This window comes from Embiotoca jacksoni, unplaced genomic scaffold, assembly GCF_022577435.1.
Source record: "Embiotoca jacksoni isolate LCO1_2020_lvr unplaced genomic scaffold, fEmbJac1.0.p SCAF_35, whole genome shotgun sequence".
Classification (NCBI taxonomy): domain Eukaryota; kingdom Metazoa; phylum Chordata; class Actinopteri; family Embiotocidae; genus Embiotoca; species Embiotoca jacksoni.
Window position 1 is genome coordinate 2109625 of NW_027185387.1, and position 21689 is coordinate 2131313.

General features: G+C 45.1%; 1 protein-coding gene across 3 annotated transcripts; it reads right to left on the minus strand.

Annotated features, from left to right (window-relative positions):
• Positions 1-1018: 1018 nt before the first annotated feature.
• hsd17b12b (hydroxysteroid (17-beta) dehydrogenase 12b) lies at positions 1019-20845 on the minus strand. 3 transcript variants are annotated; one of them, XM_069165596.1, is made up of 11 exons: positions 20668-20845; positions 11877-11923; positions 11073-11148; positions 10316-10423; positions 9951-10015; positions 9130-9174; positions 8150-8184; positions 7229-7310; positions 6062-6127; positions 5738-5887; positions 1019-1749 (listed from the first exon to the last, which is right to left on the minus strand). In XM_069165596.1, the coding sequence occupies exons 1-11, from the start codon at positions 20843-20845 to the stop codon at positions 1417-1419; spliced, it is 1185 nt and encodes a 394-aa protein (XP_069021697.1). In that variant the 3' UTR covers positions 1019-1416. The 3 variants fall into 3 exon arrangements, with proteins under 3 accessions (XP_069021697.1, XP_069021698.1, XP_069021699.1); XM_069165597.1 differs by lacking the exon at positions 1019-1749 and adding an exon at positions 2449-2610; XM_069165598.1 differs by lacking the exons at positions 1019-1749; positions 5738-5887 and adding an exon at positions 2449-2610.
• Positions 20846-21689: the final 844 nt, after the last annotated feature.

A 21689-nucleotide genomic window follows, 5' to 3' on the forward strand; every position in this document is an offset into this window, starting at 1 on the left:
TCGCTTCTTCCTTCGGGCATCCCTCCACACTCACACAGCTCCCTCTCCCCCCCCCCCCCCCCCTCCCCCCCTCCTACATCCTCGGCGATGACACATTTCCGCAGCTTCCATACCAGCGCGCCGGAATAATCTCCCAGAAACTGTTGGCATGGGAACCGGACGGTGGTGTTTGGGAGGGAAGAGGATGAACGGTGAACAAAAGCAACACATTAGTGTGGACTGTGAAAATGACGAATAATGGTAGAATCGCTCCGGGGGGGGGGGGGAGTTCTGTGAGCTGATCGAAGAGTTGGGCACGATTAAAACACAAAACACGAGTTTGTCTTTACACTGAATGTACTTACAGACATCTACGAACTTTTACATGTAATATAGACGTCTGCCGATTCCTATTTTATCCCATTTTTAAAAAAAAAAAGACCAAAAAGCATATTTAAACTACAACCGTTCTCTTTGTAGGTCGTCGAATTTGGTTTCATACAAGCTCAAATTTGACACCTCCCTGCTCTGAAGATTACAGCCATTTTCTTTCGCATCCCGCCTTCTTATTTTGTTGCTTAGGTAATATAGATGTACACACAAATCATCTAAATAGAGAAGGGTGAGACCAGCAGTTCGGCGCCCGGGTTTTCCTCCCGGACGACACCGCGGTCCTTTCGCTTCCTTTTGTTGTTGTTGTTTTTTTCAGCGCCGCGTCACATCACCGAACAAACGTTCGCGCGCCAGCACGGATTCTCCGCCACGCCTCGTCTTTAAATCTCATCTAATAAACCCGGCGCGGCATCTCCCGACCTCCGCTTGCGGCCCACGAGCCAGCCGCGACAAAATTCGAGAAGACAAGCGACGCTGAGAAAAAAAAAAGGTAAAACGGAAGAAGTCTGAACAAACCGACGACTCTTGTGAAGTTATTTGAAAAAGCATGTTTATTGATGGCAGGAAGGGACAAACACAACGTAGTATTCTAGACTGCACGTAATGATACAACAACACGTATCCCGTGATGCAACTTGTCCCACGTATCCCGTGATGCAACTTGTCCCCGAGGGGAAGCCGCAGCGCCGCGGTTGATCGCCGGCTGCTGCCCTTCGACGGTTAGTAGCGTTAAGCACACGTTTTTTTTTTTTTCTATGAGAACTAATACTGAAGAACTTAAAGCCGACATCTGGGTCGAGACGAGTCAGACGTGAGACTCCCGCTTGACGGACAGCTTGAGTTTTCAAAAAGACGAGCATCGAGGGAACGCATCGGGAGAGCCGACGTTCTTCCGGTTGGTCTCGTCCGCACATTTTGGTTCGGTTGAACGTTTCAGCAAATCCAACAACACAGGTGACAAAAAGATGGGAGCTTTCTGTATATGACTGACGCACACGCACGCACACACACACACACACACACACACTTTAACCGCGATCGAGTCTATTTAAAGTGTTTCAGGACAAGAGTCGCGCTGAGCAGCGACGCCGCGACAATGACTTTTTGGAAATCACATTCGTTTGTAAACGGAAAACATTTTTTAATTTTTTTTTTTTTTTTTATATTCCAGCACAACTTCTCCCTCCGTGCCGGATATTCATCGACGTGGGCTCCTCTTCGTTTATTTATATTGGGGGTTTTTTTGTTGTTGTTTTTTTTTACACGTGCAGCCCTTTTCACCAACACGCACACAAAAAAGAAAGCCGCTGAAAGCAAACAGGATCTCTTGAACGCTTTCCGTGTTGGTCTGCAAAAGGACGATGGCAAATCTGTGCGCTTTGACATAAGGGGGAAAAGAATAAAGAAAAAAAAAAAAAAAACTATTAATATCACAATAGAAGCCCCCCCCCCCCTTCCCTCCCCCCCCCCTTATAAATCTTGATTTCTTATTGTTTAAGTGCTTTCGAAACAGTAAGTGCCACCTCCAGTGTTTTATTAAATAGCTGTAAGCTAGTTCGCAAGCCCGCGGGAGGCTTAACACACACACACACACACACACACACACACCACACACACACACACACACACACACACACACACACACACACACACCTCAGACATATCAGACTTTCTCCTCTAAGCTTAATTTGTTATTATGTTTTGCAGACAGATGGTTAGTTATTAGGTGTGGGGGGGGGGAGGGGTGGAGAGAGAGAGAGGGGGGGGGGGGGGGGGGTGGTGGTGGTGGTGTGGTGGTGGTGGTGGTGGTTTTATTCCATGTTTTTTGTCCCATTCATTAAAGCTGTTTACTCCAACACAGAGCTTTCCCTGTTTGGACTGAATACATCCCATCATCTTAGAACTAAGAGCATCTGAAGTGAGACGTTGGCCCCAAAAAAAAACAAAAACAAAAAATGTCACATTTTCTTTGCTCGGCCCCGCGAGGACGACGACGACGACGATGATGATGTTGGTAGTCGGACGAGTCATTAACACAGTTGGTTCCACCCCCCCCCCCCACCCCCCACCCCTCCACCCTCCACCCCCCCTCTGTCCGTCCCCCGCGGCGCCCGGCGGCCGCCGATCAATCTAGCCCTGCTTCTGCTTCTTGAGGTAACGAGCGCGCTGGGACAGACCCATCCCCATCAGGTGGCTGTTGAGGATCTTGGCCGGCAGCAGAGCCGTCGTCACCCAACCCTGCGGCGGGGGAAATGACAACGGTCAGCCGGTGGCATTCGCAAATCACAGATTAGCATTCATTGTTCATTTTTCCAAACCCGCGGGAGCAACAGCTGCGGCGAGGCACGGTCTGCACAAAAGGGAGCGCCCGGGCGGTCGCGACGTTTTCCGACGCCGGTGCCCTTCGCAAAATTAGGAACCGAACGACACGTCCCCCGACAATAACTGCACAATTTGGCGAAGACGTCGTAAAAAGTAAAAAAAAAAAAAAATTAAAAAAAAAAGTTTCCATTTCAGCATTATTCAACTTCTCTCACTGGACGGTATGAAAATATATTTTTATAGTCAGATGGTGTCTTTTTTTTTTTTCCCTCTCTGGACTCCGTGGATAAATTCACCTAATTTGGATCACATTTTTATATATGGTACATCGGTGGGCAGTTCAAACTACAGTCCTAAAAATAGGGGGTTTTTTTTGTTATTTTTTTTTTTTTTTTTGCTGAAGCTATAAAATCAGTTAACGCGGCTTTGACTTTACAGCTTCTCAGACCACAGTATCACAGTCAAAGCAGTTGATTAGGTTCTGCCCAGTTTCTAATCCTCTTTTTTTAAGTACGGAGCTGTTTTTAAGGACATGGATTTATTATAAACCTATTCAGTTCGTTGCCAAAAGTTTTCCTTTCGTTTCTCGTGTCAATTTCTCTTCAAGCTGAAACTCGTGATTTCGTCGACATGGATTTATAGTTCAATTCAAGGCAACTCTGATGAAGGATAATACGCTTGGATTATGAATACTTTACTTTTGGCGCGAGATGTCTGCTACCGAGACAAGTTGACTGAGGTTCGTTGGGTCGCACCCAGAGGCAACCGGCCGCGACGTCACCCTTCGGTTTGAAGGTTTCGCATTTTGGCCGTTGCCATCTCGATGTGTTCGCCGCGGTTTGGAGCCGGAGGCGACCCGATTCGGACGAGACGGGGGAGGAGCGAGTTCTGGATCTGACGCCATCTGATTTGGGACCTCGAGGGACACTTCGCCCCGCCTACCTGTCGCCGTAACCTGGCCGCACCGCGGGCCCGTCAGTCAAACGGGCACGGCCCCCAAAAAGGCACGTGTTTGAGGGCTGACGTCGAATTAACAACGGGATTATTTTCAGATGGACCGCCAGAAAACTAATAAGAAGGAGGGACTTTAGCGAACTTCATCGTAAGAACTTGCGGAGACAAATTATTCACTTAGTATTTCATGAGAGAAGTTGAATGGGAGTCTATTGAGCAGAGCCTTTTTTGGAGCCGACCTCTAGCGGGCCCTCGGCGGTACTGCAGTTTCTGGCACGTCCGCACTGGCCTCATTTTTCCGACCCAGAAGCTACGTCCATTTTTTTTTTTTTTTTACACAGTCTACGGGGTCACACCTGTCAAACCGAGGCCGGAGCTGTTCGGCTTCATCCCCTCACGGTTGCGCCATCCGGCCGGTCGATGACATTTTAACAGCGGATGAACAACAAGAAGCAATTTAATCTGGTTTGAAATGTTTAACAAAGCTGAAATACTGACGATCCCCGGTCGACTAAATTTCGGGGAACTCTCCAGTTTCGCTATTTCACGTATTCCCAACCACGACGCGCCACTTGAGCGTCTAACGCGGAACACGGTCGGCAGCAAAGGTGACGACGTTCACGGTTTGTTTTCTCTGAATGTGCAGAAGGTTGCGGACTTTGCAGCAGCCTCAACCAGATACTCGTGAATTTGTGGCTTATTACTGCGAAATGTGCAGAGCTGTGCCACACGACTGAAGACACAGAGCGAGAGATTATCGGATAATCACGTCGACGCTCTTGTCTGCTGTTTGTGGTTTTAGTGAAACACGGGGGCCGACGGGAGGAAAAAGAGCCGTGCTGATTTTATGCCATTTTACACACAAACTGTTGACTCCGCAGGATTTAACGAGCGTCTTGTTTATCCCGCATATAATTTATCGACCACCTGTATTCCTGGAATAGATGGTGCCGTTATTTGGACGCGCACCGACAAACACGGCCGTCTCTACGTCGGGTCGCGCAGTTCGCCGACGCGGCGTCGCGGGAGCAGAAAATGACTGTTGCTCTCGGTGACCTCTGCCAAAATTAAAAAGACGCCCCCCCCCCCCCTCCCCCCCACCCCCACCCCACCCCACCCACCCCGAGACGTCGGAACCGGATTCGCTCCCGACGCCTCCGCAGAGTAATTACACGGCGCGAGGACGCAGACAGTGCCGAAAGGTAGTGGGGGGCGTCCCGCTCCATTATTTCAGCGGATGTTTACCTTTTGACAGATGCTTCGGCAACTGTTGACACAACATTAATTCAGCGAACGAAAATGAGCCGGTGGGAGGCTCGCCCCGTGTGAAGACGAAACTGCCCCCCCACCCCCCCCACCATGAGCCTTTTTCCGTCCTGTTGTTGTGGAAAAACCTCCAACCGGTGCGGTACGGCTCTCGGCGTTCCCCTCCGATGAGTGTCGGCGCTGCACCCCGACCCGTTACTCCTTACAGCGTTAAAACGGCATCACTTCTTGCGCTGTGCTCCTCCTATCTTTTTTTTTTTTTTTTACTGCCATTTGAAACCGCCAAATATTCGAGGTGCGTTTCAGTTGCGCCGATTATATAAACGGACTACAATACGCGGAGGAAGATTTTGGGCCTGCGGCGTGATTTTTTTTTGTTGTTGTTGTTTTTTAGGGCTCCGACTCGCTGAAGCACTTTCAGCAGATCTCGAGTCACCGTCGGCGGTCAGTCCGGCTGCGCGCGACGGAACAACGAACATCCTCGACCCGCGTCTCCGTAGAAGACGAACGTTTTTTTTTTTAGTTAACGGCGTGTTGCTGCCGGGCGTGAAAATACAGACTCCGCACGGAATGAACGACACAGCGAGGTTTTGGGTTGCATAAAGGAACCGTTGGGTTTTTTTAAGAGCCCGTGGGTTCGTGGCTCTTCGGCAGCTTGGGACGGGGTTTTTTTTTTTTGTTGTTTGTTTGTTTTTTTTACACCTCGACGGAGACCGTTTGACTTTTGTTTTGTACGATCATTTCAAAGAAGATCAGAAACCTGCTCGTGTTGCGTGCGAACGGCGGGCAGCGCCGCGACGCGCACGGAGCGACCCGGACTTACGATGACGGCGTGGGGCAGGTAGCCGTTGGTCTGCGTCTCCAGGCCCACGGTGTTGAGCTCGGCCGCGACGTAGCGCTCCGGGCTGGGTTTGTCCAGCGTAGCCCGTCGGATTTTACTCAGCTTGGTCGCGACGAAAAATGGCAAAACGCTCTGGGGGGAAAAACATGGAAGGACACGAAGTGATGTCGAAGCTTCATAAAGAATCGATGCGGTATTGAAAGACTTCTTTTTCTTGAGCCTCAAGTCCCAACAAAAATGACGTTCTCAGTGAACGTCATGACGTGGGGCCGTGTGAAGCGGGGGGGGGGGAGGGGTGGGATTTACCTGGATGATGATGCCTTTGCTCTTGTACTCGGCTTGCAGTCCTCGTGAAAAGAAGTCCACAAATGCCTGTGTGAAATGAAAGGCGGGTTACTGAGACCGGATCTACGTTTCCAATCAAATCAAAATCACTGTCGCAACAGGAAACGACAACAAGAACAACCTCCGAGCAGCAACCGACACGCTGGTGACGGCAGATCTTGACGGAGGTAAAAGATCACGCGATGAACAGCGGGCCGTTTTAATGCCGGGGCTCATTTCACCGTTTGCAATATTCCTCCAAACCATGATCCCCACCGACGCTATTTTTGCAAGGGCGCTGCCGCTGCTTCCTGGACGCCGCCCGAGACGATTGTGATCACTCTAAGGAAATACAAACAAGCCGGTACTTTTTTTTTTTTTTTTTTCTTCTTCTACCCCTACGGCAGAATGATGTATGGGTATTGTTAGAGCGTTCTCGAGGTCCAAAAAAAAATTAAAAAAAAAATAACAGGTGACAACCAAACACCAAAAAGTTATAGACTCCGTAAAGAATAAAAACCTGTTCAGAAAACTGCAACTATTGTGAAAAGAATCTAGCAACGTGTTCTTCTCGGTGTTAACAGCAGTTTTAATTAAGTTAAATGATCATTAAATTAAGCTGTTTTTATTGCAGAAAGCGGGATTAAGTAGCTTTATGTGACCCACGATTAAGACGGCAGTGAATTATCATCTGAAACTGTGAGCAGCCGGCTGTTTTTAAAACAACAAACACATCAGACTGTTAAAAAAAATATGACGCCACATGCTCCTATAAACATTTTTATTGCTCCACTACCTCGGGACCCGAGTTAGTCACCGACTTATTTACACTCAATAATTGAAATAGTAAAAAAAATAAAAAAAGACAATCGCTCACTTTGTCTCTACATCTAAATAAATGTTGGACTAACATCTATCATCATCAGATGATTCGGGGATTTTTTTTTTTTTTTTTTTTTTTTTTCTGCCTCCGTGTCTGTTGGTGGATGAGACGGAATAATTTATGGGGCGAGAACAAAGATGGATTTCTCCTCAAGAGGCCCGGGGTGGATGGCAAGACGTAAACTATTTATGAAGCCGCGATGCGCCGGTAGGTAGCACCTCAGTTAACACATGCTGAAAAGGTCATAAACCATGTAGCGCAATTACCTTGGAGGCAGAGTAGACCGTGAGCAGAGGAACCGGGTACATCCCACTGGCAGACGAGATGTTCAGGATGGCCCCCTTCTTCCTGGAGACAAAACAATATAAGCAAATGTTCCTTTACACAGGGGGGGGGGGGGAAACAACAACAAAAAAAAAACCAGAAATTATGAGTGAAAGCGGCGGGGCGTGAAAACAAACGCTTCAACCCGAAATCAATCCCGCGATGATAAAAGAGCGCGGTACTGTGTGTACTTTCACGCTGAGCCAAAACTGCTCCGGTTGTATATCAAAGTAAAACGCCGGCGCAAGCAGATAAGATCAAAGATACAGTAACATCAATACTTAAATGTTTACAAGCTCGCGATATTTCGCTCCAGCCGGCGGTGCCTTCGTACAATATTTGATCCAAACGAGACGGATGTGATTTTAAGAAAATTAATTTCATAATCGCAATGTGCGTGACCGATCCCTCCCGGAGTTATTCAGCCGCATTATTTCAACGGCGGCGGCGGCCTGCATGTAACCCGGCAGCGTCTTGACAGCGGGACACGTTAGCCGTCACCATCAACAGCTTCAGACACAGTGTCCCCGGGCGTAGTCGGCAGCGGAACATAAAGAAATACGACATAAGATAAACGAATGCGTTCGTTGATATCGAACGCGGTGCATTTTACCCAGCCCATAAATAAACAGAAGAGGCGTTGGCAAGTTTCGGCTCAGATTTGTGCAGATCCCCCCCCCCCCCCCCAAAAAAAGGGAAGAAAGTTTCAACTGGAATTCACTCGATGATAAAACAGCCCCGAAAAGATGTAATCACTTTGTTTTGTTTTAAACCTTTTCGAACCGCATATTTCAAACACATCTACTGCTGTTAAGTCAGTATTTCACAGACATCGGCGTTTGTGTGTTTTCACGTGAACTCACCTCTCCACCATTCGAGGTAAAACGAGGCGTGTCATCTGGAAACACAAAGACGAGAGAGGCGACAAGTTGAGAGATGACGAATAAAAGCACTTGACAGATAGATTTTGGTTGTTTTTTTTTTTAAAAGCCTACCGGTGCGTGGGTTGTGTGTGTGTGCAGAGGTGTGCGTCCACATTAGTGAACGTGCAAACGTGCGAACGTGTGCGTGTGTGTGTGTGTGTGTGTGTGTGTGCGGGCGGTGGTCAGGGAGGCGAGACAAAGAGAGAGAGGAAATGATAATGATACCAGAGGGAGACCTTTAAAGAAATATTGAATAACATAAATTAGGCGTTAAGAGGGTGGGCGAACATTAGCTGTCGCTCAGGGAACTGCTGAACGCGGAGAACAGGGACTTACTGTGCTTTATGTCACTGTTTTGGGCGCGCGCGTGAGTGTGTGTGTGTGTGTGTGTGTGTGTGTGTGTGTGTGTGTGTGTGTGTGTGTGTGTGTGTGTGTTTTTTAGGGGCCTTTTATCAGGTTGTGGAGCTTCCTGACGGTGGATCTCATACCATCTCAGCCATTCTGAATCCACCTGGACAAACTTAATTTCCGAAAGGCGGCCCAGACACCGCGGGGGGGGGGGGGACGGACGGACGGCACGGCACGGCATTCATAATTCAAAGTTGACAGAGTTTGTTTGCCGTGCGCAGAAACCCGGACCGAAGCCCGATCATCTCTGCTGCGGGTCTCCGAGATGACTGCATAAGAGCGTCTGAAGTCCAAAGCACATCTATCAATCCGCTACAGACTCCAGGCTGTAATTACTGCTGAAGGTGAGTCTACTAAATATCACCTTGAAGGCAGATATATTCACGCAGTCATCCGGTTTTTTTTTTTCTCTCTCTCTTTTAATTCGTATCATAGAGGTTGTTTTTTTTTTGGGGGGGGGGGGGGCTGTTAACCTGTTAAAAAGTTTATTACGTAAACGTTGCAACACTCACCTGGCACACTGATGTGATGTTAACGTTGACCATGGTGTCGATGAACTGCAACAAGACGAGCAGGAGAATGAATACGGCCGACGTTCACTTCAAATATTATTGCAAAGATTGCTGAAACATTAAGATAATTATATTTGAAGTGTTAAGTGTCTGGATGATAATTTGTTTGGGTTAAATATTAAAAACGTTATTCCGAAAAGCCACCTTTAAAGCAACACTCACAGGAAACGGCACATACATTCTTCAACAAATGAAAAGTGAAACTGCTCCTTTAGACAGATATCAATGTGTAGCAGACGTTACTGACTTTATGACTCACTGAGCTGAACCACTTCATGAATAACAAGTTGGCACTTTCTTCTATTCAACACTTTCAACAGGCAGAAAAGGGATCTGAGTGCAAAGTAGTCGTCTTATATCGATCTTCTTTTAAGTGGAGCTGGATTGATCCAACCTGGACTGCTGTCCAACAAGAGCTGACTGACCTAATACCTGCACATTTAAACAGGAGTGAAGGATTTAGACTTTTATGAACGTCAGAACGGGATGAAGTGCGGCACGTAAGAGGTCTGCATGAGCTGCGGAATCATATAAAATGCTTACAGACATGTTATGATTCATGTTAACGTATGTTATACGCTCATAAGTGAATGTCAAATACAACCATCATAAAACCTTTACTCGATAAAAACATTTCTGGAACATAAAAGAAAAAAAACAACAAAGCAAATTCACAAACAAAAATGAAACATCGTTCACGTGAGAATACAACAGCTGAATGAAAAGGCTCGAAATCATGTTCAGAAGAACTTTTAACTTACAGAGTCCAGATTGGGGACATTGAGGAAGAATTCAGGGTAAGGATAAGATATTCCAACATTGTTTACTGTAAACAAGAGAGAAAAAAAACTACTTTAAACATCAAAATACAACATAATACTGACAAACCAATAAATCAGAAGGAGATTTAATATTTTTTCCTTCAGAGTGTCATTCCTATCTTCGGTCTGAGGGGGGCAGCAGAGGGCTGATAAATTAACCTTCATGAACAAATGACAAAACTCAACATTCCTCACCGTGGATTACACAGCCGTTCCTGATGTCCGCAGGCCTCGATTCAGATTGAATCTGCCGCCTTGTGAGACCAACTAATTAAATTTGAGAAAAGAGGTGGCTGCAGTCTTACCCAACACTCCAATCTCCAGGCCGGCGAGTCCATCTTCAATCTTGGAGTAGATATCTACGGCGCTGAAGTCGGCCGCGATCGTTTTGGTCTCCACGCCGCATTTGCTGGCTGAGGGCGCAAAGATGCATTTAAACATTAGTTTATAGAAGAAATAATGAAAGATAACAGAGCTTCAGTGAAAGGTTTAAGAATGACCATATTTCTCATCAGGTAGTCGCTCGGAACAGGGAAGCACAGCGCGGAGAAGAAAATATGATTAAACCCTGAAGTAATCATCAACGAGGATATCCCTCCCTTAAGACGACGCTTTCATTTAATTGGACAGATTCACTTTCAGCTCCAGCAGGAGGTTTTTACTGCCTCGTAACCGGCAGCACCAGAGTCCTGCTGAATCTCTGCTCGATAAAAGGATCACTTGTGCGAAAAACCCGTAATTAAGTGCGATGCCGTTTAGTGGCGGGACGATCGTACAGTCCCGTACGGGCGCAACATTTCAGCTCCGAGGTAAATGTGTGCAGCATGGCAGCACGGATCATTAAAGCTGAACCGCAGTCCGACAGCTGTCATACTTAACACGTGAACTATATTAGTCTCGTGCCTCCGGAGCGCAGGTAAAACTTGATTACCCTCGACTCCAAGACGTGGGATTAGTTCGACTGACGAATTTAATTGAGTAATATTCAACGACATCCCGTATTTCACAGCGAACGGGCGCGTTTAAAATAAAGAGACAAAAATAAACACGCGCATCTCTCACCGATCACCTTGGAGACGTCATCCAGCTTCTCCTGAGAGCGGCTGATCAGCACGATGGAGAAGCCTCGGCGGGCGAGCTGCCAACATGAAAAACACGTCAACAAAAGGGAACTCAAGTCGTTGGTTTGGTGTGCAACGTTGAACAAGCTGCGATTGTTCAAAAAAGAAAAAAAAAAATCTTCGTGAAACACCTTTTATATTTAGTTTAGTATTAATGAGATTTTTTTTTTACTTTTTACAGCGACAGTTTGCAGACAACAGGATGGAAGTGGCATTGAAGAAAAGAGTGCGTGTGGGGAATAAAGAATGATTCGTAAAGGTGTGTTTGACAACGGAGTTGCAGCTCAAACATTTGGGTTTGTGTCTGTAAATTCAAACGGTGTGTTTAAAAAAAAAAAAATTAAAACAAAAATAGTTTGGTCTTTAATTCAGCCCGAGAGGCAACTCGCTTCTTGCTTTTCTTTTTTCTTTTTTGCAACTTGCTTTTCGGCAACGAAAGAACTGGTTGGACGACGACTGGTCAGTTTGTTTGGTTCTTCCAACTGCAAGTCAGCAAAATACACAAACTGGAAAATGATTCTGTCCATTTTTTGCATGTAGGCGTGGATCTGAAAACGCAAACGCTTTAATGTTGACACGGGGAACCTGCGAGTATTGCAAGTTAACAGAATCCGGATTACAGTTCTGCTTTTAAAATTGCAAATCCAAACTTGAACGTTCAAGGTTACAAAACGAACACAACAGACACAAAACTCTACTTTCAGACAAACCTTTGTGAGTCTGAACATTTCCGGGGGCCTCTTACCTCCTCCGCGTACGCTTTCCCGATCCCATCTGTGGCTCCTGTCACGACTACAAAGGGGGGGGGGGGGACAAAAAAGGGCAGACGGACACTGAATTAGCAGGAAGAAAAGAAAAAAGAAAAATCGATACTGTTTAAAATCAAATATGAAAACTCAGTATTCAATAAGGCGCACGTACAAAGTCTAGACTCTTTCCATTAATATCGCCCGAGCTCAATTGTCTGGTCTTTATAAAACTGAGAAAAGGAAGTTTCACTACTCCCGTATGCTTTAATATTTATAATTTATAACTAACCATCATTATTGGCCCACGCACACACCGGGAGGGCAAGTTAATATAGATATAAACGGACATGAAAAATGGGTTAAAATTACACACATTACTACAACACCACATCATTGTCTCTTGTCGAATTAATGTCGTTGGCCATCGACACAACAGCGAGGAGGAGGAGCAAAATACTGAAAATACAGACGTCCTTAAACACTAAATATTGAGCATTGGCTAAAAATAAAAAAGTCTCCGGCTGCGTGGCCAAAATATGTTGACGGCCAAATGTGATCTCACTCCGGGAGCAAATCACGAGCCTAATCTGCTGCCGTCTTTCTTCTGGGAAGGTTTTCAACTCGCTTTCGGAGCTCGGGGCGCAAGCGTTTTTGCTCCCGTTGGCCGAGCAGAGCGGCCGACCCCACCGACGTCGGGTCATCAGGCCCGGCTTACGGCTCGTGTCGCAGTTCACCCCGAAGGCGACGCCGTTGAGCCCGGCGCCGCGTACAGTCCAGTCGAGCTCTTCCACGCCGTGACGGATCTGGCTTTGAAGCACGGGGTCACGGCGAGGTCAAAACGGGACGGGTCCTTCCTAAAACTGTCGTCACGTAGGTGTGAGCTCGCTATTCGGCAGTACTTTACGGTGACGCGGAGGAGTAAGGTGTCTTGCGGCGGTCGGAAATCTGGCTCAGGGCTAAAAACACGGGAGGGTTTTCATTGTGGGACAATCCCATGCGCGCGCATTGGTTTGTACCCACGGTATCATGCTTCAACCGGGCTGTAAAGCGATGGCTTCTCAGAAAAAGGTATCCCATCTCAAGACTCCAGGCAACTGGGAGGTGTCTGACGGCGGGTCCACTGAAAGACCGACAACGGCGTCATCAACTGAGATGCGCAATGGACCGGCGGTTCCTTCGGAGCCACCGTCTCCCAACAGGCGTCGGAAACATCACCCCGACTTCCTGCGGTATGGATTTACATGCAGAGCCAAAGACAACGTGGAACAATCAGTCAGTAATTTGTGTAGGCGCGTTTGCGTATAAGAGTTTAAAAAGCAGTTAAACTGAGACCTTTGGTGGCATGAAAACAATTAGAAGGTTTTGCCTCACGATGAAAACCCCCCCCTTCAGACTAAAATGAGAAAAAAAAAAAGTATTTTAGACAGGCCACGTGTTTTATGCATCTGTATTTAACCTTAAATTTTTTGACCATGTGAACTTCCTATCCAAGTCAGAAAACACATTTACAATTAGAGCTGTTTGAACTTGAGATAAAGATATTTCCACAAATAAATATCTTAAAATGTATTGTTGTGTCTCTCTTACTGTAGAGTCATTGGTTGTTTTTTTTTTTTTATTATCTTCCCTTGTGTGAACAACAGCGGAGACTAATGTCAACACTGCAAAGCCAGTGCAGAAAAAAAAAAGGAGACACCATTGGTGAACAGCCAAAGAGTGCCACCTACAGGAACAGTATCACCACAGAAATCGAATCCGAATATGTCAGACTTTATGTGGATTATTTGACTGACAGATGATCTCTTGGGAAAAAAAAAAAATAATAATAATAATAATTGCAGCACAAAAAAAAAAAAAAAAAGCTCCGGTAAAACAAAATGAATGAACTTTCAAAAGGGGGTAAAGGAGCTGAACGTCAGGTGCACGGAGAGCAGCCGAGGTGAGTGAGGAGGACGAACACAAAGAGAGGGGGAGGAAAGAGAGATCCTCTCTGTCATCGGTGGCGGTCGAGCGAGCAGATGCCCTGGAACTGCCTGGCACAAACAGCAGCGGCGGCGGCGGCGGGGGGCTATTTTTAGCAATCCCCATCTTTCAGAAAGGAACCATTCATCACACCTCTGGCTAAATATAACAAAAAAAAAATAGGAAGGGGAGCGGGACTGAGAGTCCTACAATATGTCCCCGTGTCACCCGCGAGGCCCTACTCAGAGAGGAGCACTCACCTCATCCTCGTGTCAACGTACATATTGTACCTTTTTTTTTTTTTTTTTACAAACTGTGCGATATCTTCTCTCTTCTTATTTTATGGTATTTTGTGGTTTCGACCTACTTGTTAAGAAGTGAAGTGCACTTAGGATGGGAATGCTGGCGCGTCGCTGGGGTCAAAGACCGCGTCAGTCTGGTCGGGTGCGCTGAGCCGAGCTCAGCTCAGCCGAGCCGAGCCGAGCCGAGCCGAGCCGAGCCGAGCGGCCTCCAGGGCTCTAACACCGCGGCTTTTACACACTTAAATACTCATTAAATACTACATCAGCGAAATCTCTGCTCCAAACAAACTTTAGTACCCGGGACCGGTCTAAGTCGGTGAAAGATTATTTTTGGTTATTTGTCGTCTCCTCGTAAAAGTCATTATTTTACACTGAAGTTCCATTTTTTTTGGGGGGGCTTTTCACTTGCCAGAATATGTAATTAAAGGTGAAATCCATCAAAGGCTAAGACTGTGGCAGACTTTTGCAATATTTTTGGCGGGTGATAAATTACTTAGATGAGCCTTCCCGAATTGAATTTCATTGTCTCTCATCTCCGCGTCTAAAACAACCAAGCGACAGCCGACAGTGACGTCGCTCGTTGGTCGGTGGACGGCCGCGATGAAGCCCCGAGTTCGGATTTTGGCCGGCGCCATCGGAGCGGTTTGGAGCAGGAAGTGACCATATTTGGGCGAGATGGGGGTGGGGGGGGGTGGATCTGACTCGACCTGATTGGAAACCCGATGATACTACGTCCCGCCCACCGATAGCTGTAACCTGACTGCACCGCAGGCCTGTTAGTCAAACAGACACGCCCCCCCCCCCACCAAAAACACCGTTATTTTCAGATGGACCGCCAGAAAACTAACGGGTTGTTTTTTTTATGACTTTGGGCAGCTATGGAGCTAAATGCTCTTTTAAATGAACTTCAGACTGTTTTCAGACAGTCCGGTCAATTTAAAAGCTTCTTGGATGCAATATCGCCAAACAAGTTTTCCAGACTGTAACAACAGTGTAATACCGTCAGTACAGACAATTTCGTTTTTCAAATCAAGACAAAGCGAAACAATATCCCTTTCTGTTTGTGCCGTTGCCACAGCGACCAATAAAAAAAAAAAAAAAAAAAAAATATCCGCGTGAAGATAATAAAGTTCATTTTCAGCAAATATTTTGACGACAATTATTCCCACTCTCGCGCCGTCGCTCGGCTACCCTTCGCTGCGCCCATGTCCCCCCTCCGCGTGATTCATCTTCGGTGCAGATGATGCCGAGATGCCGAGCGTCCTCCGGGGGCTGCAGCAGAGCCAAACAGAAGGGAGTGGAGGAGGGAAAGAGGAGGGAAAACGACAAAACACGAACACGGGGGATCCTGGGGGCAACTAAAAATAGCGCGGCGAGGAGGAGGAGGAGGAGGAGGAGGAGGAAGAGGAGGAGGGAGTCTGCAGGCACAACGACGAGGGAAACATAGGCCGGGTTATTTTTAGTTGTTTTAAGAATGAACTGTTTTGCAGTCAGAAGAGGACAAAAAAAAAAAAAAAAGATTTTTACAGCTGACTGCATGTTCCCTTCACTCAAATAAAACAAGGTCTATTTCGGGAACTGCTGCCTCCTGCAAATCTAGGTTAGACTGCCGAGGTGCTCTAATGATGGCGCTACTATGTGCTGCCGTTCGGGCGGAGGATTTCAAAGCCGACATCATTTAATTGCCGGGCACGTTTGAAGAATCAGGACTGCATCAGGTTGGGTTTTTTTTTTTTTACAATGTCTGCACCTAACGGTAGACATAATGACGATTTTTTTTTTTGTTTCCCAATATGTCTGGCACATGGACCTTCTTCACCAGCACCTTATTTATCATCTCAGCCCTCAGACCTCCATCGGGATCAACTCGGGCTTCGTTCAGGAGGCAAAGCTCGGCTGCAGGGACTTTGCGGCGGCAACAGCAGCGATCGGTCGATTAATCGTTCGGTCGATCGAGAGCAAACGAATGGGCAGCTATTTTCAAAATGTATTTCGTGTGCCCAATAATTCTCTGCTGCCCACTTCGCGGACGCTGAGAGTTTGCTGCTCTTCGCTTAAATGATCGTTGCAAACTGAAGGTCGTTGGGTTTCGGGGCTGTTTTGGTCGGACAAAACGGGACATTTTGAACTCGTTGGAAATATTTCACTCAGAAAAGTGAGCGGTAAGCGGCGGATGACGGACGGCCGTTACGCAGCAATCTGACGAAAAACAACAAAACGTCCAGCGAGCCGCTGACGAGTCTCGCAGATGGTGAGATCAGAATTTGACGTCAGCAGCGGGAATCCATGGACCCGAGCTTCGTTGAGTCAACAGTCCGGCCTGCTGCTGCTGCTGCTGCTGCTGCTGGTGGGGTAATAATGTGGAGAATAAACACTTTGCGACCCTTAATACCAATCGATAAAAGTGTTAATGTCACAGCTGATTTGAGGATTGTAGGGTCACAATGTACCCAAGATCTAACGGCTAAAAAAAAAAAAAAAAAAAAAGAAGACTTTTCAGACGAGAGGTGAAACATTTTCAAGAAGCTCAATCGTTCCAATGTAAAAAAAAAACTTCCAGCATGACAAAGCACCGTTGTCACAAAGCAGAAGTCGTCTCCGACCGGTTTTATGAACACGGCATTGAACTCGGCGTCCTCTGTGGTGGGAATTGCGGCGCTGGAAGAAGAAGCCTCAGAAGACCATCGCACGTCTGAAGCAGGAATACTTGCCGCTATAAGTGATTGAGGGGAGTCAGAGTAGCGAGTGAGGATCGGCACCTTTCTGTCCCAACTATGAGCTCCTTCGCCACAATTAAAAACCCTTAAAAACGTTCAGAGCCCCCTCCTCCGTCTCACCCCCCCCCCCCCCCCCCCCCCCCCAAAAAAAAAAAGGAGGAGCTGCGTCACCTTCGTCCTTGACACCTGGTTAATCTTGAACAATGGCGACAGCCTCCTTCTATAGTCATAACAGCCCTTGCATTTTAGGAGCATTCGCCCCTTCACCCGGCACCTCTTATCTTCGTCTAGAGGAACCTCAACGACGGAGGGCGAATTCCTCCACAGCCTCCTCGGTCACTGGACCCCGACCCGATAAAACTCCTTCAGGATGCGGCGGAACGGGCGAGTCGCGCCGCGAACGTGTGGCCGATCAAATCTGCAGCAATGGCGCGACGGGAATCACGTCGACGTGGATCAGAATCTAAAAGGGAGGTTTTTTTTAACATCTTGTGGACTCTGAGGTTAAAAGGGAGAAATTACGCAGTATCAGTATGGTGTTCCCGATAAAGCGTACATCAGACAGTACGCGGGCATCATACGACGTCATTAAACACGAACGGCGGGATTAAGAAAAATGAATAATCGTAGGGCAGCGACCTTAATAATGATAATTAAGCCCTCGTTTCCGATAGGAAGATGCCGTTTGACCAGAAACCAGCGCAGTGACTCGGTATTACGCTCTCCCTCACCGTCTCTCTCTCTCTCTAAGCACCACTGAACCAGAATCCCGAGGATCCTGCTTCTCACGTGAAACCCATTTATGAATGGCTCCGGTCCCGTTACGTAATCAGGCCGTCCTCTCCATCAAGTCCACTTCAGCGAGAGCGAGTTTGTGAATGAGGCGAAGCAGCCGAGGCCACCGGGGCTGCTTCGCCTCGTTGCATATTCTGAATCATTTTGCATGCGTAATCCAGAAATATTCCCCCGCTCCCCATCTGATGCCGTTCCATTTTTAGCTGCACGCACACACACACACACACACACACACACACACACACACACAAAAAAAAAGGATCAAAGGCTACTTGAGCTCACGTCCTCAAAACATTTGGCTCTCTCTCTCAGCCTGATGTGACGGTGACCGCACAGCCTCGTATTCACGGTTGAATTAAAATCCTCTCGTTCTTAGTGGAAAATCTCAAGTGATAAAAAATCATAACGGAGTGAAAGTATCCAAGTAAAGAGATAAATACACACGTAAGATCATTTAGGATTGGGAAATACAAATTAAAATTTAAAAAATATAATAACTTTACCCTTTACAGACATCCATAACAATTTTCAAATAATATGCTGCAGTATTACACAAAGAATTCATGCGCTGAATAATGCAATGAACCTCATAAGGTAAAAAAAAAAAAAAAAGCAGATTTATTTCAAATTAAATTAAAAAAAAAAAAATCTAGATTAATATAATTCTAACCCCGTTTACAAATGCTTCAATGAGAGATGCTGAAGTTTTGGTCGTTACTGTCATGACAACGGCTACTGAAATTCGGCCCTTCAAAATAAAAGTGCAGCCACAGAAGTTCTGTAAACGTCTAAATAAAAGTTTGTCCCTTTTTTTTTTTTTTTAAATCATCAGCCACCCACTCAAGATGGTCCAAGGACCCACCAATTGAGAACCAAGGTTTTAAACCTTAATAGATACGGGTGGGACTCACCACGATAAACTATTATTACTTAACTCACAAAACATTATTATTGCAATTCTAAACATTCGTCCATATGCGGAGTATTGTGATAACATATATTGTGATTTATTACCTTTTTTTAACAGCAAATTATGGCCCCAAAGGAAAACTTTATCAATTTTGTCCATTTAATCTAATAAAATAACCTTTTTTTTCTTGCAGCAAAATTACTGATCAGACAAAAGTATGTATTTTACAATATGGATCCTCGGCGTCTGCGTATTAATACAATACTGCCATGCAAACACTCACGATACTATGTGGTATTAATTTTTGAGCTCTTCTGGAGTTCTTAAATTAATCATTATTCAGAAGATTTCTCAATCCTGTGGTGAAACAACTTTTATGTTAAGATCTGAACTTTGAACACCAGACGCATCAACATTAAAGCAATCCCTGCAGTCTGTTCAAATTCCAAGGTCCAGTCAGCGAGAGCGCCGGACAGATGGACAGCTTTCAATCTGATTTGATAATCCCCTCCGAGCCGTAATCCAATCACAAGATTTACTACAGTTTGCAACCGACGAGGCAAGGCTGAGTATTCTCTGCTCATTCTTTGTTTCCTGTAAAAAAAAAAAAAGTACCACAGACTAACAGTGTACTTTTCTGTTGCTGGAGCAAAGAGGCTATTGTGCGCAACAAGTATGTGCTGAAGCATTATGGGAAAACTGGAGACTTCGCCATTTACCAGAGGGAAACAGTCGTGCAGCTGTAAAGTGGTGCAACAGCGCAGCGTTGCACAGGTCGGTCATGACGTGTTCAGAGAACACGAGACGAAAATAACTTCATCAAAGAGAATATACACTCTCTTTAATTAATAACCAACGAATGCAAATGAATGCAACAACTCTGTCACAAACTCTGGACTTCACAAAAGTCAGTAACGATCAGTTTTTGGTTGAGACAGTGGCAAATGAGTAAATTCAGTTTAAAAGTGTTGTTGTACTCGACTGTATAATATCGAGAGGCGTCTACTTGTTGTGTCTTTACTGTACATATTTGAGCAGTACAGCAAAAAACGAGCACAAACTACGAAACGTTATCATTAAGTCATAATTGTAAATTGAGGGTTAAAAAAAAAAAAATGATATATTTGAAAGCTATTAAATACAAATGTGTTGTTTGCCGTTACCACAGATAATGAAGCTGTAAAAAAATACGAGCATCGCTGCCGAATTCAACGGGAGACGACTGTAAGGTCATGATGAACGGAGCTCTCGCATTCGTGGCCCGGTGGTGACGTCGAACGTGGTCAGAGGTGCGACACACTACAACGTTCAGCCAGAAGAGGTCAGCGAACGCTGGTTTTTAAAAGGCCTGATATTCAGACGCTCTTTCACAATAACACAGGAAGACTTCAAAATGTGCCAATGAATAAGCAGAAAGGTTAAAAATATGAGATGGGATATATATATATTTTTTTTTTTTTAATACCCACGTTGGAGATCTTTAGATTTATTAATATTAGTTAACTCTTTTAGTTCTCCAGATTAAAGAAAGAATTTAAATTCAATCCCATATTTGTCACTTAATTTTGAGATGCATATTTAACATTATATTTAAGCTTCGATGTCCTTTATCGAGTTTGTTTTAACACTTTATTGGCATATTTCTTTTTTCTTTTTTTTTTTATTGAAAATAAATGCACATCTATTTAGTTCTACTGGTGTTTTGTTTTTTTAGTTAACTTTTAGTATTAGTTATTCTTTTTCGGAGTATTTTCTTTTCAAACGTTTTAACAATTCAAGGGAACGTGCAGAGCACAGAACTTTAAACAACGACAAGTAAATAAATCAATCAAATAAATAATAATAATAATAACAATAATAATAATAATAATAACAATAACAATAATTATAATAACAATAATAATAATAACAACAATAATAATAATAACAACGATAATAATAATAATAACAATAATATAACAATAATAACAACAATAACAATAATAATAACTACAATAATAATAATGATAACAATAATAATAATAACAACAATAATAACAATAATAATAATAATAATAACAATTTGTTTTGAAAGTTTTGGTGTCCCTGTCCAGCCTCTCACCTGCCCACGTCCCCAGGTTGGTGGGGGACACGAGCCGCCCGTTGCCCAGCACCCACACCCTGATCCCGGACAGCACGCGGCACACGGAGCACACGGACAGCCAGGCCGCGGTCAGCGCGCCGAGCCAGAACAGCGGCGTCTCCGCGGCCCGCAGCACGGCTTCTCCGCCAGACGACATAGCTGCTGCAGCACACACACGCACTTTTCACCGAGTGCTTTCCACGAACTCCCGGATTTGTAATCTCTTGTTTTTTTTTTGTTGTTGTTTTTTTTAACGTGATAAGAAGTGCTCAAAGTGCAACAAAAAAAAATAATCGGGATTTCAGGAAAAACTGCTTCCGCGTTGAGCACTTCCGCCGTCGGTGTTTGGCTTGCCTGTGATTGGTTTATATTCTTCTTCGTTTCTTTGCACGATGCAACAAAACAAAAAAAATCAGAGCAGTACTGCCACCTACTGTTGTACCACGGCCACGCGTGCGACGTGACTTTTCTGGAGCTGTGTTAAAAACTAAAATAATAATAATATCACATTACACAGGGGTCCAATTTCACTTTGCAAGGCTCAATGATCATTTAAATATTTCTTTAATTCAGGCTGTTTTCTTTCCTTCTTTTGTATACTCTTAATGTTTCGAAAATATTTTTGAACTTTTCATCTGTCAATCTCTGCGTTTTTATAAAGCTTAAATCTACCTCTTGTTTTCTATCTATCTGCTTTGGCTTCATCACTTAAAATATCTTGAATATGTATTTTTACAAAGATCTTTCTACACCTTTGATAGTCCACACCGTATCGTCCCAGAAGACTGGAGCTTTCCACACACATTGTATTCTCTTCAATGTTCGCAATAGTTGCACATACCTTTTCCACAAGTGACCAGTAATTTGAACAAAGTACCAGAGGCTGTAGATGTTTATGTATTCCAAGAATTTCTGTCTTGGGTGTTTCTTTTATATTTCTTTTCAGTGTTCTTTCAGAGCACTCATCACTCCACCATGCAAACTGTATTATCAAATCTGTC

Excerpts from the sequence above, each read along its gene's own strand:
- hsd17b12b (XM_069165596.1), bottom strand. The coding sequence starts at position 20,845 with ATGTCGTCTGGCGGAGAAGCCGTGCTGCGGGCCGCGGAGACGCCGCTG. Across the intron at positions 11,149-11,876 it reads GGAAAGCGTACGCGGAGGAG|CTCGCCCGCCGAGGCTTCTC; the intron begins GTAAGAGGCCCC and ends TCATGTTGGCAG. Across the intron at positions 7,311-8,149 it reads TTACCTCGAATGGTGGAGAG|GAAGAAGGGGGCCATCCTGA; the intron begins GTGAGTTCACGT and ends TTTTGTCTCCAG.